Raw genomic sequence first — 14,889 nt, forward strand, 5'->3', positions numbered from 1 at the left:
GTGTGATCTGCTCGGGGACCCTGCGTGAGCAGGTGGGGCTGGGACCTGCACAGCTCCCGCAGCACTAACAGCTGGGGGGCCGAGGTTCCCGGTGTCTCCCCAGCGACCCCACAGCCCAGGTACCTCTCAAAGCCATGTGAGCACTTTAAAGCCCAGGTCCCTTTGGTCCCCTGTGCCTGGAGTGCAATTCCCAAGCATGAAGGTGCCCTTGAGCGTTTCCATCCTCTGCTGGGTATTTCTGCCCTTGCTCCCCATCTTCTCGCAGGGGCCGTGGCTGAGCCCTGGGCACCATCACGGATTTATCCAGCCTCACGACAGCAGCCGCCTACTCCTGGCGATTCAAGGGCACCCAAAGCCCCGTGAAGCCTCACCATGCAACACCGAGGTGAGCGATGCTGCTGCACCGCAGTGGCTTGGGGACCCCAGAGTGCAGGGGCATCGGGGAGGTGCTGTGTCCATCACAAATGAGGATTTTCCCCCAGAAAACCCAAATTTAATGATGGTAGCTGATACAGATGTGGCTCTGGAGGGTCCACCCAGCGCCCCCGGAATGTTCACCACTTCCCTGCCCACCACAGCCTGTCACCTCCCTTTGCAGCTGCTGTCCCTGCTGTCCCTGCCTGCAGGAACCCCCTTGTCCCCGTTCCTGCCAGCATCACCTGGGGTGGTCTCCCCATTCCCTGCCTGCTCTGGCCCCTCCAAACAGCCTCAGCACACAGGGGTCCCTAATTCCACCCCCCCTCAGTGCACAGGGGTCCCCAATGCCACCCCAACTCAGTGCACAGGAGTCCCCAATGTCACCCCGACTCAGTGCACAGGGGTCCCCAAAGCCACCTTCTCCGCAATGCACAGGGGTTCCCAAACCCACCCCCCGAAATGCGCAGGAGTCCCCAATGCCACTCCAACTCAATGCACAAGGGTCTCCCATGCTAACCTAAGTGCACAGGGGTCCACAGCACGACCCCCCTCAAGGCACAGGGGACCCCACCTCAACTCAGTGCACAGGGGCCTCCAATGTCACCCCAACTCAATACAGAGGAGTCCCCCATGCCACCGTAAGTGCACAGGGGTCCCCAACGTGACCCCACTCAATGAACAGGGGTCCCCAATGTCACCGGTCCTTCACCCTGCAAAGCTTCAGACCCTGGTGCTCTCCTGGAGAGCTGGGGCAGGAAGGGCAGGCGGTGTCTGCTCCCCACAGCAAGGCCTGTCCCCTGTCCCTTGTCCCCAGGGCCCAGCAGCGTGAACCAGCTGGGGGGTCTCTTTGTGAACGGTCGCCCCCTCCCCGCCTGCAAGAGGACGAGGATCATCGAGCTGGCGGTGCGCGGCGCCCGCACCTCCGACATCTCCCGCAGCCTCAAGGTGCGCCCGGGGCGGGGGTGCTCCTCCAAAAATCCTTTATCCCGCGGAGCCCCTCCCCATCCACCCATCCCCATCCTCCGCAGGTGTCCAACGGCTGCGTCAGCAAAATCCTGGACCGCTACTACCGGACGGGGGCTGTGGAGCCCAAGGCCATTGGGGGCAGCAAGCCCCGCATGGCCACCCCCGCGGTGGTGGCCAGGATCGCCCAGCTGAAGCGGGAGCGGCCGTCACTCTTTGCCTGGGAGATCCAGCAGCAGCTGCACGCCGAGGGCATCTGTGCCAGCACCGGGACCCCCAGCGTGAGGCCCTGCAAGGGTGGGATGGGGGGGATTGGGGACACCAGGGACAGGCACTGTGGGGATATCGACCCCCATGGCTGAGGGAGGCGGGGATGGATGTGCAAGGATGAAATGGGGCAGGGAGAAGGATGTCAGGGGGGAGGAAAATCGCATTGGGTACATGGAGGTACTGGAGAGGATTCAGAGGAAGGAACGGAGCTGGTGAGGGGCTGGAGCACAAGTGTGATGGAGCGGCTGAGGGACCTGGGGGGTTCAGCTGGAGAACAGGAGCTGAGGGGAGACCTTCTGATCTCTGAACTGCCTGAAAGGAGCTTGGAGCCAGGGGGGTCGGGCTCTGCTCCCCAGGAACAAGCGCCAGGAGCAGAGGAAACGGCCTCAAGTTGCGCCAGGGGAGGTTGAGGTTGGATGTGGGAACAATTTCTTCCCAAAGGGCTGTGGGGCCTTGGAACAGGCTGCCCAGGGCAGTGCTGGAGTCACCAGCCCTGGAGGGTTGGACAGACGGACATGAGGTTCTCAGGACATGGGGCAGGAACAGGGGTTGAGTTATGGTTGGACTCCATGATCTTAAGGGTCTTTTCCAGCCAAATGATTCTATGATTCTATGAAATCAACACTCCCAGCTAAAGCAGAACCCCCACCAGCCAGCTCTACCAAGCCTGGATGTCATCTCGGGTGCTGGGACACTCTTGGTGGGGTTCTCACAAGTCCCACTGGTCAGCACCTGAAATTAAAGGGTTGCTGGTATCAACAATGAGCAGAGCAGAAGAGCACAGCGCCGGTGTGTAGAATCGTAGAATCGCAGAATAGTTTGTGTTGAAGGACCTTCCCAGCCCCCCAGTCCCCCTGCCATGAGCAGGGACATCTTCAGCAGCTCAGGTTGCTCAGAGCCCCGTCCAGCCTGGCCTGGGATGTCTCCAGGGATGGTTCATCCACCACCTCTCTGGGAGCCTGTGCTGTGGGAGAACACCTTGGGGATGAGCTTTGGCAATGTCACCCTCGATCGCTCCCACCTCGGCGCAGGCCAGTACCCCCCCGCCCCAGCTCAGCCCCTCTCCCCCTGCCCAGGTTTCCTCCATCAACCGGGTGCTGCGGATCCTGCCCAGCGACCTGCGGCTGGTGACGGAGCGGGGACCTGAGAGGGACCCGCTGGCACAGGGTGAGCCTGGGGGTGGTGATGGGAGCCCCTGGTGTGGGGTGAGCCTGGGGGGTCACAGGCTGGGCAGGGGGCACCCCGAGGGGAGAGAGCTGCTGTGAGTGGAGAAAGAGCTCCTGGCATCAGCGTCCTGCCGTCTGCAAACACACTGTGTGCACACACATGTACACACGCACATGCATACACACACAAACATGCACATGCACGCACATGCACACACCTGCAGACACACACGTGCACGGCTCCTCTGCTCACTCCTGCACTGATGCAAAACCCAAGGGGCTCCTTGACACCTCTTACCCTCCCCCAGCCCCACCCAGGGAGCCCCCAGGGCCAGGTCCCCCCCACCTTCTCCTTCTCTGTCCCCATAGCGTCCCCTCTCACCGCCCCCTCCGCCCCACACACTCCTGGCTGTCGCTCGCCTGCCAAAGGTGCCACTGTCTCCCTGGGGACCCAGCACCCTCCTGAGGGCTCCGCATCCGGCCAGCGGCTCCAGCTGAGCATCCAGCCCCGGAACAGGACGGTCTTCTCCAGCCAGCAGTCCCAGGCCCTGGAGCAAGGTGTGGATCCCATGGGACACCGGGGTGTTCGGCATGCCAGCCCCAGGCTGCTGCAGGGTGCTGGGACCACAGGATCATGGAATCACAGGATGGTTTGGGCTTAAGTTATGGTTGGACTCCATGACCTTGAGGGTCTCTTCCAACTGGAATGATTCTATGATTCTATGATTCAAAGCTCATCTAATCCAACCCACTGCCATGAGCATGGGCATCTTCAACTAGATCAGGTTGAAGAAGTTGAGGTTGAGGATGAGGATGAGGTTGAGGTTGAGGATGAGGATGAGGTTGAGGTTGAGGTTGAGGTTGAGGTTGAGGTTGAGGTTGAGGTTGAGGTTGAGGTTGAGGTGAGGTTGAGGTTGAGGTTGAGGTTGAGGTTGAGGCTGGGTTGAGGAGGTTGAGATGTTCATAGAATCATAGAATCACGGAACAGTTTATGTTGAAGGGACCTTCCCAGCTCCCCAGTCCCCCTGCCATGAGCAGGGACATCTTCAGCAGCTCAGGGTGCTCAGAGCCCCGTCCAGCCTGGCCTGGGATGTCTCCAGGGATGGTTCAGCCACCACCTCTCTGGGAACCTGGGCTAGGCTCTCACCACCCTCAGGGCCAACAATTTCTCCCTCATGTCTGGAATGGGATGGAGCAGGGCCATTCCCAGGGGACAGCATTGTCACTTCCTTGCCCCTTCAAAAGGCACGTCCCTCCTTGCCATATCCCAAACCCCTCCAAATGGTGGGCACTGGGGTTGGGTAATGGGCTGGCTGCAGCTGTGAATGACAGTGCTGGGGGGTGGCCATGCCAGACAGGCTGATCTCACCCCAGTCCCCTTTTGTAGAGTTTCAGAGGGGACAGTACCCAGACACCGTCACCCGGGAGAGACTGGCCGTGGCCACCCAGCTCCCTGACACAACCATCAGGGTAAGAGGGGACCCGCCATGCTGCTGCTCACTGGCAGGGATATCTCCAAACCGTGTCACTGCTGCTGGTGGTGGCAGAGGAGGGAATGGGCTCAGACACGCAGTGTGTGTGTGTCACATTCAGTCGCTCCGGGCAGACGTCCCTGTGCTGCAGCCAAACCTCCCCCAGGGTCCTGGCCACTCCACCACAACCACAGCCCATCACCGGCCATCTCGGTGCCTGGGCAGTGACAGCAGCACGTCCCCACCTCTGCCAGAGCAGGGCTGCCCATGCGTGTCACCCGCGCCATAGCAAGTCACACACACGTGTCCCCCATGCCCTGTGCTGGAGCCTGGCATGTCCCTGCAGCCTGCCAGCGTGGGGAAGCTGCAGGATCAGCCCCCGTCCTTTGCCCACGCCAGCACCCGATGGGTGACAAGCCCGTGTCCTGGGGCAGAGCAGTGGCAGGGAGCTGCTGCGCGGGGTGCGGTGCCCAGGTGGGGGCCAGCAGCCTCAGCCCCCTCCCGCCTCCCCAGGTCTGGTTCTCCAACCGAAGGGCCAAATGGAGACGCGAGGCCAAGCAGAAGCTGGAGGCTGGAAGTGCAGGTGACAACCCAGGGGTGGAGGGGATGCGACAAGGGACCTGATGCCCGGGGAGGGGGCTGGGGTGCAGGGGCCACCCCAGGAGGGCACGTGGCTGAAATCTGTCACTGAGCACTGGGACGACTGGGTTTGCTTCCCAGCTCCAGAGCCCCCGATGACAAAATGCAGCTGTCCCCTCACAAGAGCAGGGCTGGGGTCAGCGGGGTCCCCGAGCCCTCACGCTGCCCTCCCCGTGTGTTCCCACACAGGCTCCTGGTGTGACTGGCTCCTGCCCCCCCGGGCGGCCGTGGCCGCTTTCCGCCCCCCCTCCACGACAGCCGCTGGCTCCGCACAGGTAGGAGACAGCCGGGGGCCATTGAGGGTCCACCCCAGCACCTCAACAGGCTCCGAGCACCCTCTGGAGCCCCCATTGCCTGGCTGTTCTGGGCTCTGCCCCCTCCAGGAAGCCGTTTCTGGAGCCACCCTGGAGGGTGACACTTCCCAGGTCCCCAATAGGGTGGCCGGGTCCCAAAGCATCCCCAGGGATGCCCTGTGACATCCCGCTCTCTGCTCCCCGCGCAGCACCTCCCGGCCATCCCCACCGGCTCGCCGCAGCCCCTCCATGGCCACGGCCACGGTCACGGTCACGGCCTCGCCGGCTACCCCGGCCCCCCGGCCCCGCTGCACCTCTGCACCTCCGGTCCCTGCGCCTGGGACGACACTTGCTGCGGTACAAGGGTGGGGAGTGGGGCTGGAACCCCCCGGGCACGACCAGGGTTGGTGCTGGACGCCGTGGGTGCTGGAGGGTGCGAGGGGCCGGTTCCCCACCCTGCGTGTCCCCATGGGGTGGCTGCTGTGGGGTGGGTGTCCCCAGTCCCACGGCGGAGCGGGGCTGGGGGCTCAGGCGATGCTGAGCCCCGTTTCCACCCCGCAGGCCTGGCCGCCGGCAGTCCCCCTCCCTGGCAGCCCCCCCCCTTCGCCCTGCTGCCCCCCCGGGCTGCCCTGCACCCCGCTGCCAGCCTGCTGCCCGGACCCCCGCTGAGCCCCCCGGTGCCACCGCTCCACGCCCCCTCACCGGAGCCCCTCGCCCGCCTGCACGCCCCGGGGTACTCCTGGCTCTGAGGGTCCCCGGCGAGACTGGGGGTCCGACCCCCATCAAGCGCAGTGAGTCACAGATGTCCCTGCACCGGGGCGTGCCGATGACACTACTGTCACCTCATCGCCTGTCCCCTCCAAACCGGGACTCCCCCATCACCCTCCCCTGGGTCCAGCGGGGCAGAGGGGGCGGGTGCTGGGGGGAACATCCCGCTGTGCCCCCCAGGTGGGGGTGATGCTGGCTCAAAGCCTCGCTGGCACACGGGGGATGAGCGTGTCCCTTCCCGGTTGGGCGGGGGGGTTGTCCCGGTGCCAGCGGCTGCGGCACGGCCCTGCCAGCCCGCAACGCGCGGCTGGGACAGCCCCAAACTGCCCCCTCCCAAGGCAGGAAAGCTTCATGCCCGGCTGCACCCGGCCACCGGCCTCTTCCTCAGCTGCCTCGGGTGGCTTACGGGGACCAGGACCGCAAACACGTCCCTGGGGGCTGTGGCTGGGGCCGGGCAGTGCGAGCCGAGCGCCTTGGGGACGCCCTTGTCACCCCAGTGCTTTGTCCCTGTCCCCGTCCCAGCGCCTGGGATGCTGCAGCGTCAACCCCGCCCCAGTTCGCTGCTGCATCCCCCAGTCAGCATCCCCCCCTCCCTCCCAGTTACAATAGCGTTAAATTACCCCGAGAAAAGTTAATTAACGGCGTGTGAAGAGGGGTGTTCAACGCCCGCACTCCCATCCACCGCGCCACTAGCGCTGGCATGCGGAGGCGACATCGGCGGAGGGGACATGGGCAGAGGGGACGTCGGCGGGCAGGACTATGGCACATCCAGGACCAGCTCCAGCCACCCCGGGTGGCTGTCCCCCGCTGTCCCCCCCGACTCCAGACCCCGCAGAGCCGACGGGCCCCGCCCGCACAGCCGATCCGGGCTCTAAATAAAGAGTTTTGGGTTTCTGCTTGTTGAGCAGTTGAGTTTGGCGGCGGAGCCGGGTACAGGCGCCCAGCGCTGGCGCGGAGCATCGCTGCGGGCCGGAGAAACGGCTTCATCTGGAGGAAAATCACTGTTCCCTTCAGCCAAAGGAAAGAGCCAGCGGGGGCTCAGCCCGAGGCGACGGCTGTCCCCGTTCGCAGCCCAGGGGGACACTGCCCCGCCGTCACTGTCCCCATGGTCCCCGGCCCCCTCCCGATGGCTGGGCAGCCCCGGGGTTCCCTCCCCTCCTCCCGACAATGTCGGGATCCAGCGGAGTTTGTGTCTTTTTAAGCAAGAAAAAATAATTTCTGTAAGAGGAAAATGTCCTGTGGGCTTCTCGGAGTGAAAAACCATCCTGGCATCGTGGAGCCACGTTATTTCGATCATTCAGTCTTGCAGAAACCTCAGGTCTGAGGATGCCACTTATGGCTTTTCTCACCTGCACCCACAACACAGTGACAACCCCAGCCCCGCCGTGGCTGTCTGTCTGTCTGGCCGTGGCTGTCTGTCCTGGGCTGAGCCACAGCAGGATCCCGGGCTGCTGCTCTCGGAGCAGGTGGGCTGAGACCTGCAAAACTCAGGGCATGAATTACCAACCAGCTTGCAGGAGAAGCCTTTGGGGAACAGGGACACTTCCAATGTCCAAGCACGCTCATCAGACAGAAGGGAGTAAGGATGTTGCAGGCCACCCTAAGTCCCCGGGCCACCCCCTGGCACCCTGGGGCTGCAGCTCTATCTGCGGGTCCCTCTGTCTGTGTCCCGCAGCCCTGTGGGGCTGAGCCCTGGGGGCAGGGACAGGACGGTGGCACTGGTGGCAGAGCAGGACTGTGCACAGCAGACACCACTGTGCTCTGGCAATACCCAAATTCTGCAGGTGCTCCAGGCTGCGATCAGCATGGGCTATGAGACACCCACTTGAGTCCAGGACCTCCAAATGCTCCACAGCAGCTCCCAAGGAGACTTTTCCTTCCAGAAAGATGGAGTCACCCAGCCAGATTTGGGTGTATTTATCAGTGGTTGCAGACCAGTTGCCACTCGCACCAGCACCTGGACCTTACGGCACCACTCAGCAAAAAAGCTGCGATTCTCACCCAGATGTTACAAAAATTTAAAATGCTGTGACTCTGTGCAGTGTCCTGAGCACCGACGAGTTCACACCGCCAATCCTGGGGCAGTTCTGGGCCCCTCACGCGAGGAGAGGCCTTGAGGTGCTGGAGCGAGTGGAGAGAAGGGACCGGAGCTGGTGAGGGGCTGGAGCACAAGTGTGATGGAGCGGCTGAGGGACCTGGGGGTTCAGCTGAAGAACAGGAGCTGAGGGGAGACCTTCTGATCTCTGAACTGCCTGAAAGGAGCTTGGAGCCAGGGGGGTCGGGCTCTGCTCCCCAGGAACAAGCGCCAGGAGCAGAGGAAACGGCCTCAAGTTGCACCAGGGGAGGTTGAGGTTGGATGTGGGAACAATTTCTTCCCCAAAGGGCTGTGGGGCATTGGAACAGGCTGCCCAGGGCAGTGCTGGAGTCACCAGCCCTGGAGGGCTGGACAGACGGACATGAGGTTCTCAGGACATGGGGCAGGGACAGGGTGGGTTATGGTTGGACTCCATGAGCTTGAGGGGCTTTTCCAACCCAAAAGATTCTGTGATTCTATGTGAGGACATCTCCGACATCTCCCGCAGCCTCAAGGTGCGCCCGGGGCGGGGGTGCTCCTCCAAAAATCCTTTATCCCATGGAGCCCCCCCCATCTACCCATCCCCATCCTCCGCAGGTGTCCAATGGCTGCGTCAGCAAAATTCTGGGCCGCTACTACCGGACGGGGGCTGTGGAGCCCAAGGCCATTGGGGGCAGCAAGCCCCGCATGGCCACCCCCGCGGTGGTGGCCAGGATCGCCCAGCTGAAGCGGGAGCGGCCGTCACTCTTTGCCTGGGAGATCCGGCAGCAGCTGCACGCCGAGGTTCTCAGGACATGGGGCAGGAACAGGGATGGAGAATGGTTGGACTCTATGATCTGGAGAGTCTTTTCCAACCAAAATGATTCTGTGACACTAAGTTTCGCAACCCCCCCTCCTGGAGAAGCGAGCAGGCAGCAAGCTCTCTTGCCTGCTCCCTGCCTGCTCATCTGCCTCCGGGCTCCTGCAGCACTGACAGCTCTGAGCAGAGCTCAGTGTGGCCAAGGGGACGTGTCCTGGCCACACCACTGGAGGAGAGGGGACCCTGGCACAGCCGTCACCTGCCGGTGCCAGTGGCAAAGCCACCAGGCTGGCAGCAACCAGGGCAGAGTGAGCAGCAAAACCATCAGGGCTGCAAAACGCATCATGGCACGTGTGCTCCTGGGTTGTCGGCTGGGAGGTGGCATCAGCCGGTGCCAAAGGGACACCCCCCAGCTTTTCCACTGGTGTTTTCACGGCACTTCGACGGTGACACCCAGGCCAGGCTGGAGGAACTGCTGCTAAATGGGGCATTAAATTATGAATACTTGAAGCGAGTGGCTGTGTTTTGTTCCCCAGCCCTTTTGGAGCAGGACGAGCAGAGTCTGCCCCATGGGGCCCCCCAGCAGGATGGGTGCTGGTGCTCTGAGCACCCCCCTGACCCATTGCAGGGGCCAGCCAGGACATCCCCATGGGGACAGCCTGGGTGACAGCTGGGGCATCCCTGCAGGGACAGCCTGGGGGGGCAAACAGTGTAACCCCACGGGGACAGCCTTGGGGACACAGTCAGTGTAACCCTGCAGGGACAGCTTTGGGGACACAGCCAGTGTGACCCCATAAGGACAGTCTGGAGGGAACACATCCAGTGTGACCCTGCATAGCCAGCTCTGGGGACACAGTCAGTGTGACCCGGCAGGGACAGCTTTGGGAACACAGTCAGTGTGACCCGGCAGGGACAGCTTTGGGAACACAGTCAGTGTGACCCTGCATGGACAGCTCTGGGGACACAGCCAGTGTGACCCTGCAGGGACAGCTTTGGGAACACAGTCAGTGTGACCCTGCAAGGACAGCTCTGGGGACACAGCCAGTGTGACCCTGCAGGGACAGCTTTGGGGACACAGCCAGTGTGACCCTGCAGGGACAGCTTTGGGAACACAGTCAGTGTGACCCTGCAAGGACAGCTTTGGGAACACAGCCAGTGTGACCCCGCAGGGACAGCTTTGGGGACACAGCCAGTGTGACCCCGCAGGGACAGCTTTGGGAACACAGCCAGTGTGACCCCGCAGGGACAGCTTTGGGGCACAGTCAGTGTGACCCCGCAGGGACAGCTTTGGGGACACAGTCAGTGTGACCCCGCAGGGACAGCTCTGGGGACACAGTCAGTGTGACCCCGCAGGGACAGCTCTGGGGACACAGTCAGTGTGACCCTGCAAGGACAGGTTTGAGGACACAACCAGTGTGACCCCGCAGGGCACACTGCCAATGCACCTCACCGGGAGACGCCCCGTTGCCCCAGCCACGCGTGACATTGCCACTGCCTGTCCCCACGATGCTCCATCCCTGCTGCCTCCCCCAGCACCTCTGGGCTTTCTGGAGGCAGCACCCAGCCCGGTCTGCTCCCCCTTCTCCTGGTGCCCGCAGCTCAGCCCTTCACTGCCCAGCACTTGGCTGTGCCCCGTGCCACTAATTAACAACCCAATTAGTGCTGCTGCAGCACGCAGCCTGAGCCGACCCCGCAGGGCTTTCCCCAGTGCGGCCCCAGCATCCACCCTGAGAGCACCCCAGGGTGGGGATCAACCAGCTCAGACGCCTCCTGGCACCCGGGGATGAGGACACGAGCTCACAACCGCACCTCGGCGCCTCTGCCCACCGCCTGTGCTCCTGCACAGCTCACGGGGTTTTATTCAGGTGCAAATCCCTGTGACACTGGTGGAAGATGCAGGTTGGGGCGTGGGGCCTCTCGGTGGCACCCACAGGCAGCAACGCCGGGTGCAGGGTACAAAGTGGTGGCGTTTAATAACTCGATATACAACAGCACGTTATGCAGCCCCCCTCCCCGAGAGAAAGAGAGCTATCGAGTCGATCGAAGGATAAAAAGGATGATCCTTCCCATCCTGCTGCCTCCCGGTCCCGCTCAGCCCCCGTCACCGCTCCGGGCGAGAAGCAGGGACACTTGGGGACATGCCACCCCGGCAGGTCCCTGCAAGCTCTGGCAGACGGCACATGCAGGTGGGGAGGGCGGCCGGCACGCAGCAAAGGCAGGACGCTCAAAACGGAGCTGCTTGCAACGGAGCTGCTTGCAGAGTCCTTGAGCTCACGTCCTACCAGATAAACACACAGAGACGAGGCCACGCTGGGGAGAATGGAAAAAAACACCCCCCCCCCCCATAATAAACCAAAGAAAACAAAACAAAACAGCAGTTGGGAGAGATGTCCCCGCTCATCCGGCTCTGCTAGCGCTTGGAGAGCTCGTGCGACAGCCAGTCCAGCCCGTCGTACAGCCCCGTGCCCTGCGTCGCGCACGTCGCCTGCACGTACCACTGCGAAAGAGACGGAGGAAAAGGCATCGGGTTCTGCAGCCCCGTGCCCCCCAGGAGCGACCCCACGGGTCCCTCCCGCGGGGACGGGGATGGGGACGTCCCCCCAGCACTCACGGTGCGGCTGCGCAGCGCCTGCAGCCCCAGCTTGTCGGTCAGCTCGCTCACCGCCATGGCGTTGGGCATGTCCTGCTTGTTGGCGAACACCAGCAGGACGGCGTCGCGCAGCTCGTCCTCCTGCAGCTGCCGAGAGAGAGGGGACGGGAGCTTAAATACTGCAGAGCAGCAGGTTGCGGTTCCCAAGACACTTTTTCCTTAGCCCTCACATTCGGATTAAAAAAACACCCAACAACTTGAAAATATAAACTAGATATTAAAAGAGCGAACAGAAACAACCGAAAAGCTTAACCTTTACAAAATTATGACTTTTTAAGACAATCTCAGGGCCTGTTGCAACAGGACAAGGGGTGATGGTTTGAAACTAAAGGAGGGAGATCCAGGAAGGATTGTTGGAGGAAGGAATTGTTGTCCTGAGGGTGGTGAGAGCCTGGCCCAGGTTCCCAGAGAGGTGGTGGCTGAACCATCCCTGAGACATCCCAGGCCAGGCTGGACGGGGCTCTGAGCACCCTGAGCTGCTGAAGATGTCCCTGTCATGGCAGGGGGACTGGGGGGCTGGGAAGGTCCCTTCAACACAAACCAGTCTGTGATTCTATATTTTTAATGTTCTGCTCGTCGTTGGGCATTTTGAAGTTCTGTTGTTTTTTTCCCACAGTTATGCACATACTTGTCATGGTTTCCTTAAGTTGGTTGGATTTAAACAAATACTATTACTACTATACTCCCCTGAATAATAGAACATGGATCTGTGCAAAAGTTGCATGTGTTCCATATCATAAGATCTCCAGAATTCCTTTATCTTGGAGATAGGTGTGTATAAGCACACAAACACACATTGCATGGACACACGACTGCAAAGAGCAGTTCTGCTGCCACCTGGTATCTCAGCTGCCCTGCTGTCCCCATCACTGCCCTGCTGTCCTCATCACTGCCCTGCCAGCCCCATCGCTGCCCTGCCAGCCCCATCGCTGCCCTGCTGTCCCCATCACTGCCCTGCCAGCCCCATCGCTGTCCTGCTGTCCCCATCACTGCCCTGCCATCCCCATCGCTGCCCTGCCAGCCCCATCACTGCCCTGCCATCCCCATCGCTGCCCTGCCAGCCCCATCGCTGCCCTGCCGTCCCCATCACTGCCCAGAGGTCTTGGTGGCACCAGGATGTGCTTCACAGAGGGGATACATTGGAGAGAAGGGCACCAGGGACACGGGGACCGCCATGGGGACAGCACAAGAGAGTGGGCACCATGCTCTCCGAACAACAACTAGTAGGCAGTGGGCACCTGCCCGTCCCTTGTCCCCTCTCAGTGCCACATCCCTGCCCAGGGACGCTCTGTCCCCCCCAGGCAGCCACACAAGGAGCAAACACCCCCCACCTCACAGGCTGGCTTTTGGACGACATTTCTGGACACTCCCCATGTGCCCTGGGTGCTTGGCTAGCAAAGCCCTGACCAAGTAAAACCTAAACCGGCATTTTCTCAGCCATTTCTTTCACCCCTTGCAATCGCTCCTGGTCCCTGCAGGTCCAGCCTCTCCTGCCAGTGGATTACTCTCGGGTCCCCAAGCCCGTACCCAGACGGATGCCCCTGGCTCCACGTTGCAGGCAGAGGGCTGGGGGACACCCCCCTCCCCACCAGACCAACCCCCCCCAGCACCCACCATCTTCTGCAGCTCCTCGGCAGACTCCTGCACCCGCTCGCGGTCGTTGCTGTCCACCACGAAGATGAGACCCTGCGGGAGAACCAGGCAGCTTGCGTGGAGGAGAGGGGGACATCCAGGCGGGCTGCAGGCACCCCCAAACCAATGGGGGGTGCGGCCCAAATGCCCCCCAAGTGCCCCCATGCGCCCTCCACAGAGCCAGAGCAAACAGCCACATGCCATCCCAATGGGTGCACCCCGGAGACCAGGACACGCTCCCTGCTGTCACCCACAGCCCAGTTCAGGCCACAAGCCCTGGGGACCTCCAGACACTGCTGCCGCCTGGGGGGTCACCCTGCCCTGCCCACGCCCCCCCGGCCGTGTGCCCCATACCTGCGTGTTTTGAAAGTAGTGTCTCCAGAGAGGCCGGATTTTGTCCTGGCCACCCACATCCCATACGGTGAAGCAGATGTTCTTGTACTCCACTGTCTCCACGTTGAACCCTGCGGGGAGGCAGGAATCACAGAATCATTTTGGTTGGAAAAGCCCCTCCAGATCATGGAGTCCAACCATAACCCACCCTGTCCCTGCCCCATGTCCTGAGAACCTCATGTCCGTCTGTCCAGCCCTCCAGGGCTGGTGACTCCAGCACTGCCCTGGGCAGCCTGTTCCAATGTCCACAGCCCTTTGGGGAAGAAATTGTTCCCAAGACCCAATCTAAATCTAATTCTACACCACGGGTGACCAGCCTCCCTGACCCAGCGGCTCAGCCCATTCACAGCCCACCCCCAGCTATGGGAGATGGTGCTGAGCACCCTCTGAAGTTTTGCACCCAGGACCCGGCAGGACACGGGGCAGCACATGGGGGTTCACACCCGCCGTGCCATGCGGGTCGATGCCGCTGGTCTGTGCTGATAGCCATGCCAGGGACAGCAGCCAGACAGGCACAGGATCACGGGAGGGTGACAGCTGGGGGGACGGGGTACCAGGGTGTCATGGGGCACATCTCACCCCACACAGCCCCCAGCTGATCGGGGAGCACCAGGGCTTGGCTCAGGGAAGCAGTACCTGGGTGGGTGGCACGGCCTGCAGGATGTGACAGGGGGACCGCGCCTGGTGCCAGCTGTCACAGGCAGGGCGGGGGACCCTGCCTGGTACCCAGTGCCAAACTGGGGGACCCTGCCTGGTGCCCGGTACCCGGTGGGGGCCCTGCCCGGTGTCAAGGCACTCACCGATGGTGGGGATGGTGGTGACAATCTCACCCAGCTTCAGCTTGTAGAGGATGGTGGTCTTGCCAGCAGCATCCAGCCCCACTGCAACGATGAGACGGTGTCACCGGCGCCGGTACCGGTACGTGGCCCGGCCCCATCCCCATCCCCATCCCCATCCCCATCCCCATCCCCATCCCCATCCCCATCCCCATCCTCATCCCCATCCCCATCCCCATCCCCATCCCCATCCCCATCCCCATCCCCCAGCCCTGCTCCGCCGCCCCCGCGCTCACCCATCAGGATCCGCATCTGCTTCTTGCCGAAGATGCGGGAGAAGATGGCGGAGACCGTGAGGCCCATGGCGGCGGCGGAGGGTCGGGACAAGACGGGACGGGACGGGACGGGACGGGACAGCCCCGCTGCCACCCGCTGCCTCCGCGCTCCGCAGGCCCCGCCCCCGCGCACCGGGCCCCGCCCCCGCGGCTTCCAGACCCCGCCCCCTCCCCCGCCCCCGCGGCTGCCAGGCCCCGCCCCCCGGAGCGCTGCGCCGAGCGGGAATCCCGCATCGCCCCGC

The 14,889-nt window shown here is 62.6% G+C and overlaps 2 protein-coding genes across 2 annotated transcripts; one reads left to right on the forward strand and one right to left on the reverse strand.

The window, feature by feature from the left end:
• The first annotated feature begins 372 nt into the window (after positions 1-372).
• On the forward strand, positions 373-6,964 carry PAX4 (paired box 4). Its single transcript, XM_065054830.1, has 6 exons — positions 373-385; positions 1,100-1,362; positions 1,446-1,661; positions 2,727-2,817; positions 3,186-3,374; positions 4,171-6,964. Exons 1-6 carry the CDS (start codon positions 373-375, stop codon positions 4,575-4,577), a joined length of 1,179 nt encoding a protein of 392 aa, XP_064910902.1. The 3' UTR covers positions 4,578-6,964.
• A 3,846-nt stretch (positions 6,965-10,810) lies between these two features.
• Positions 10,811-14,796, reverse strand: ARF5 (ADP ribosylation factor 5). The gene is made up of 6 exons (XM_065049468.1): positions 14,609-14,796; positions 14,337-14,417; positions 13,498-13,607; positions 13,126-13,197; positions 11,473-11,598; positions 10,811-11,358 (listed from the first exon to the last, which is right to left on the reverse strand). Exons 1-6 carry the CDS (start codon positions 14,673-14,675, stop codon positions 11,272-11,274), a joined length of 543 nt encoding a protein of 180 aa, XP_064905540.1. The 5' UTR covers positions 14,676-14,796; the 3' UTR covers positions 10,811-11,271.
• Positions 14,797-14,889: the final 93 nt, after the last annotated feature.

Source organism: Columba livia, chromosome 1 (assembly GCF_036013475.1).
Source record: "Columba livia isolate bColLiv1 breed racing homer chromosome 1, bColLiv1.pat.W.v2, whole genome shotgun sequence".
Classification (NCBI taxonomy): domain Eukaryota; kingdom Metazoa; phylum Chordata; class Aves; order Columbiformes; family Columbidae; genus Columba; species Columba livia.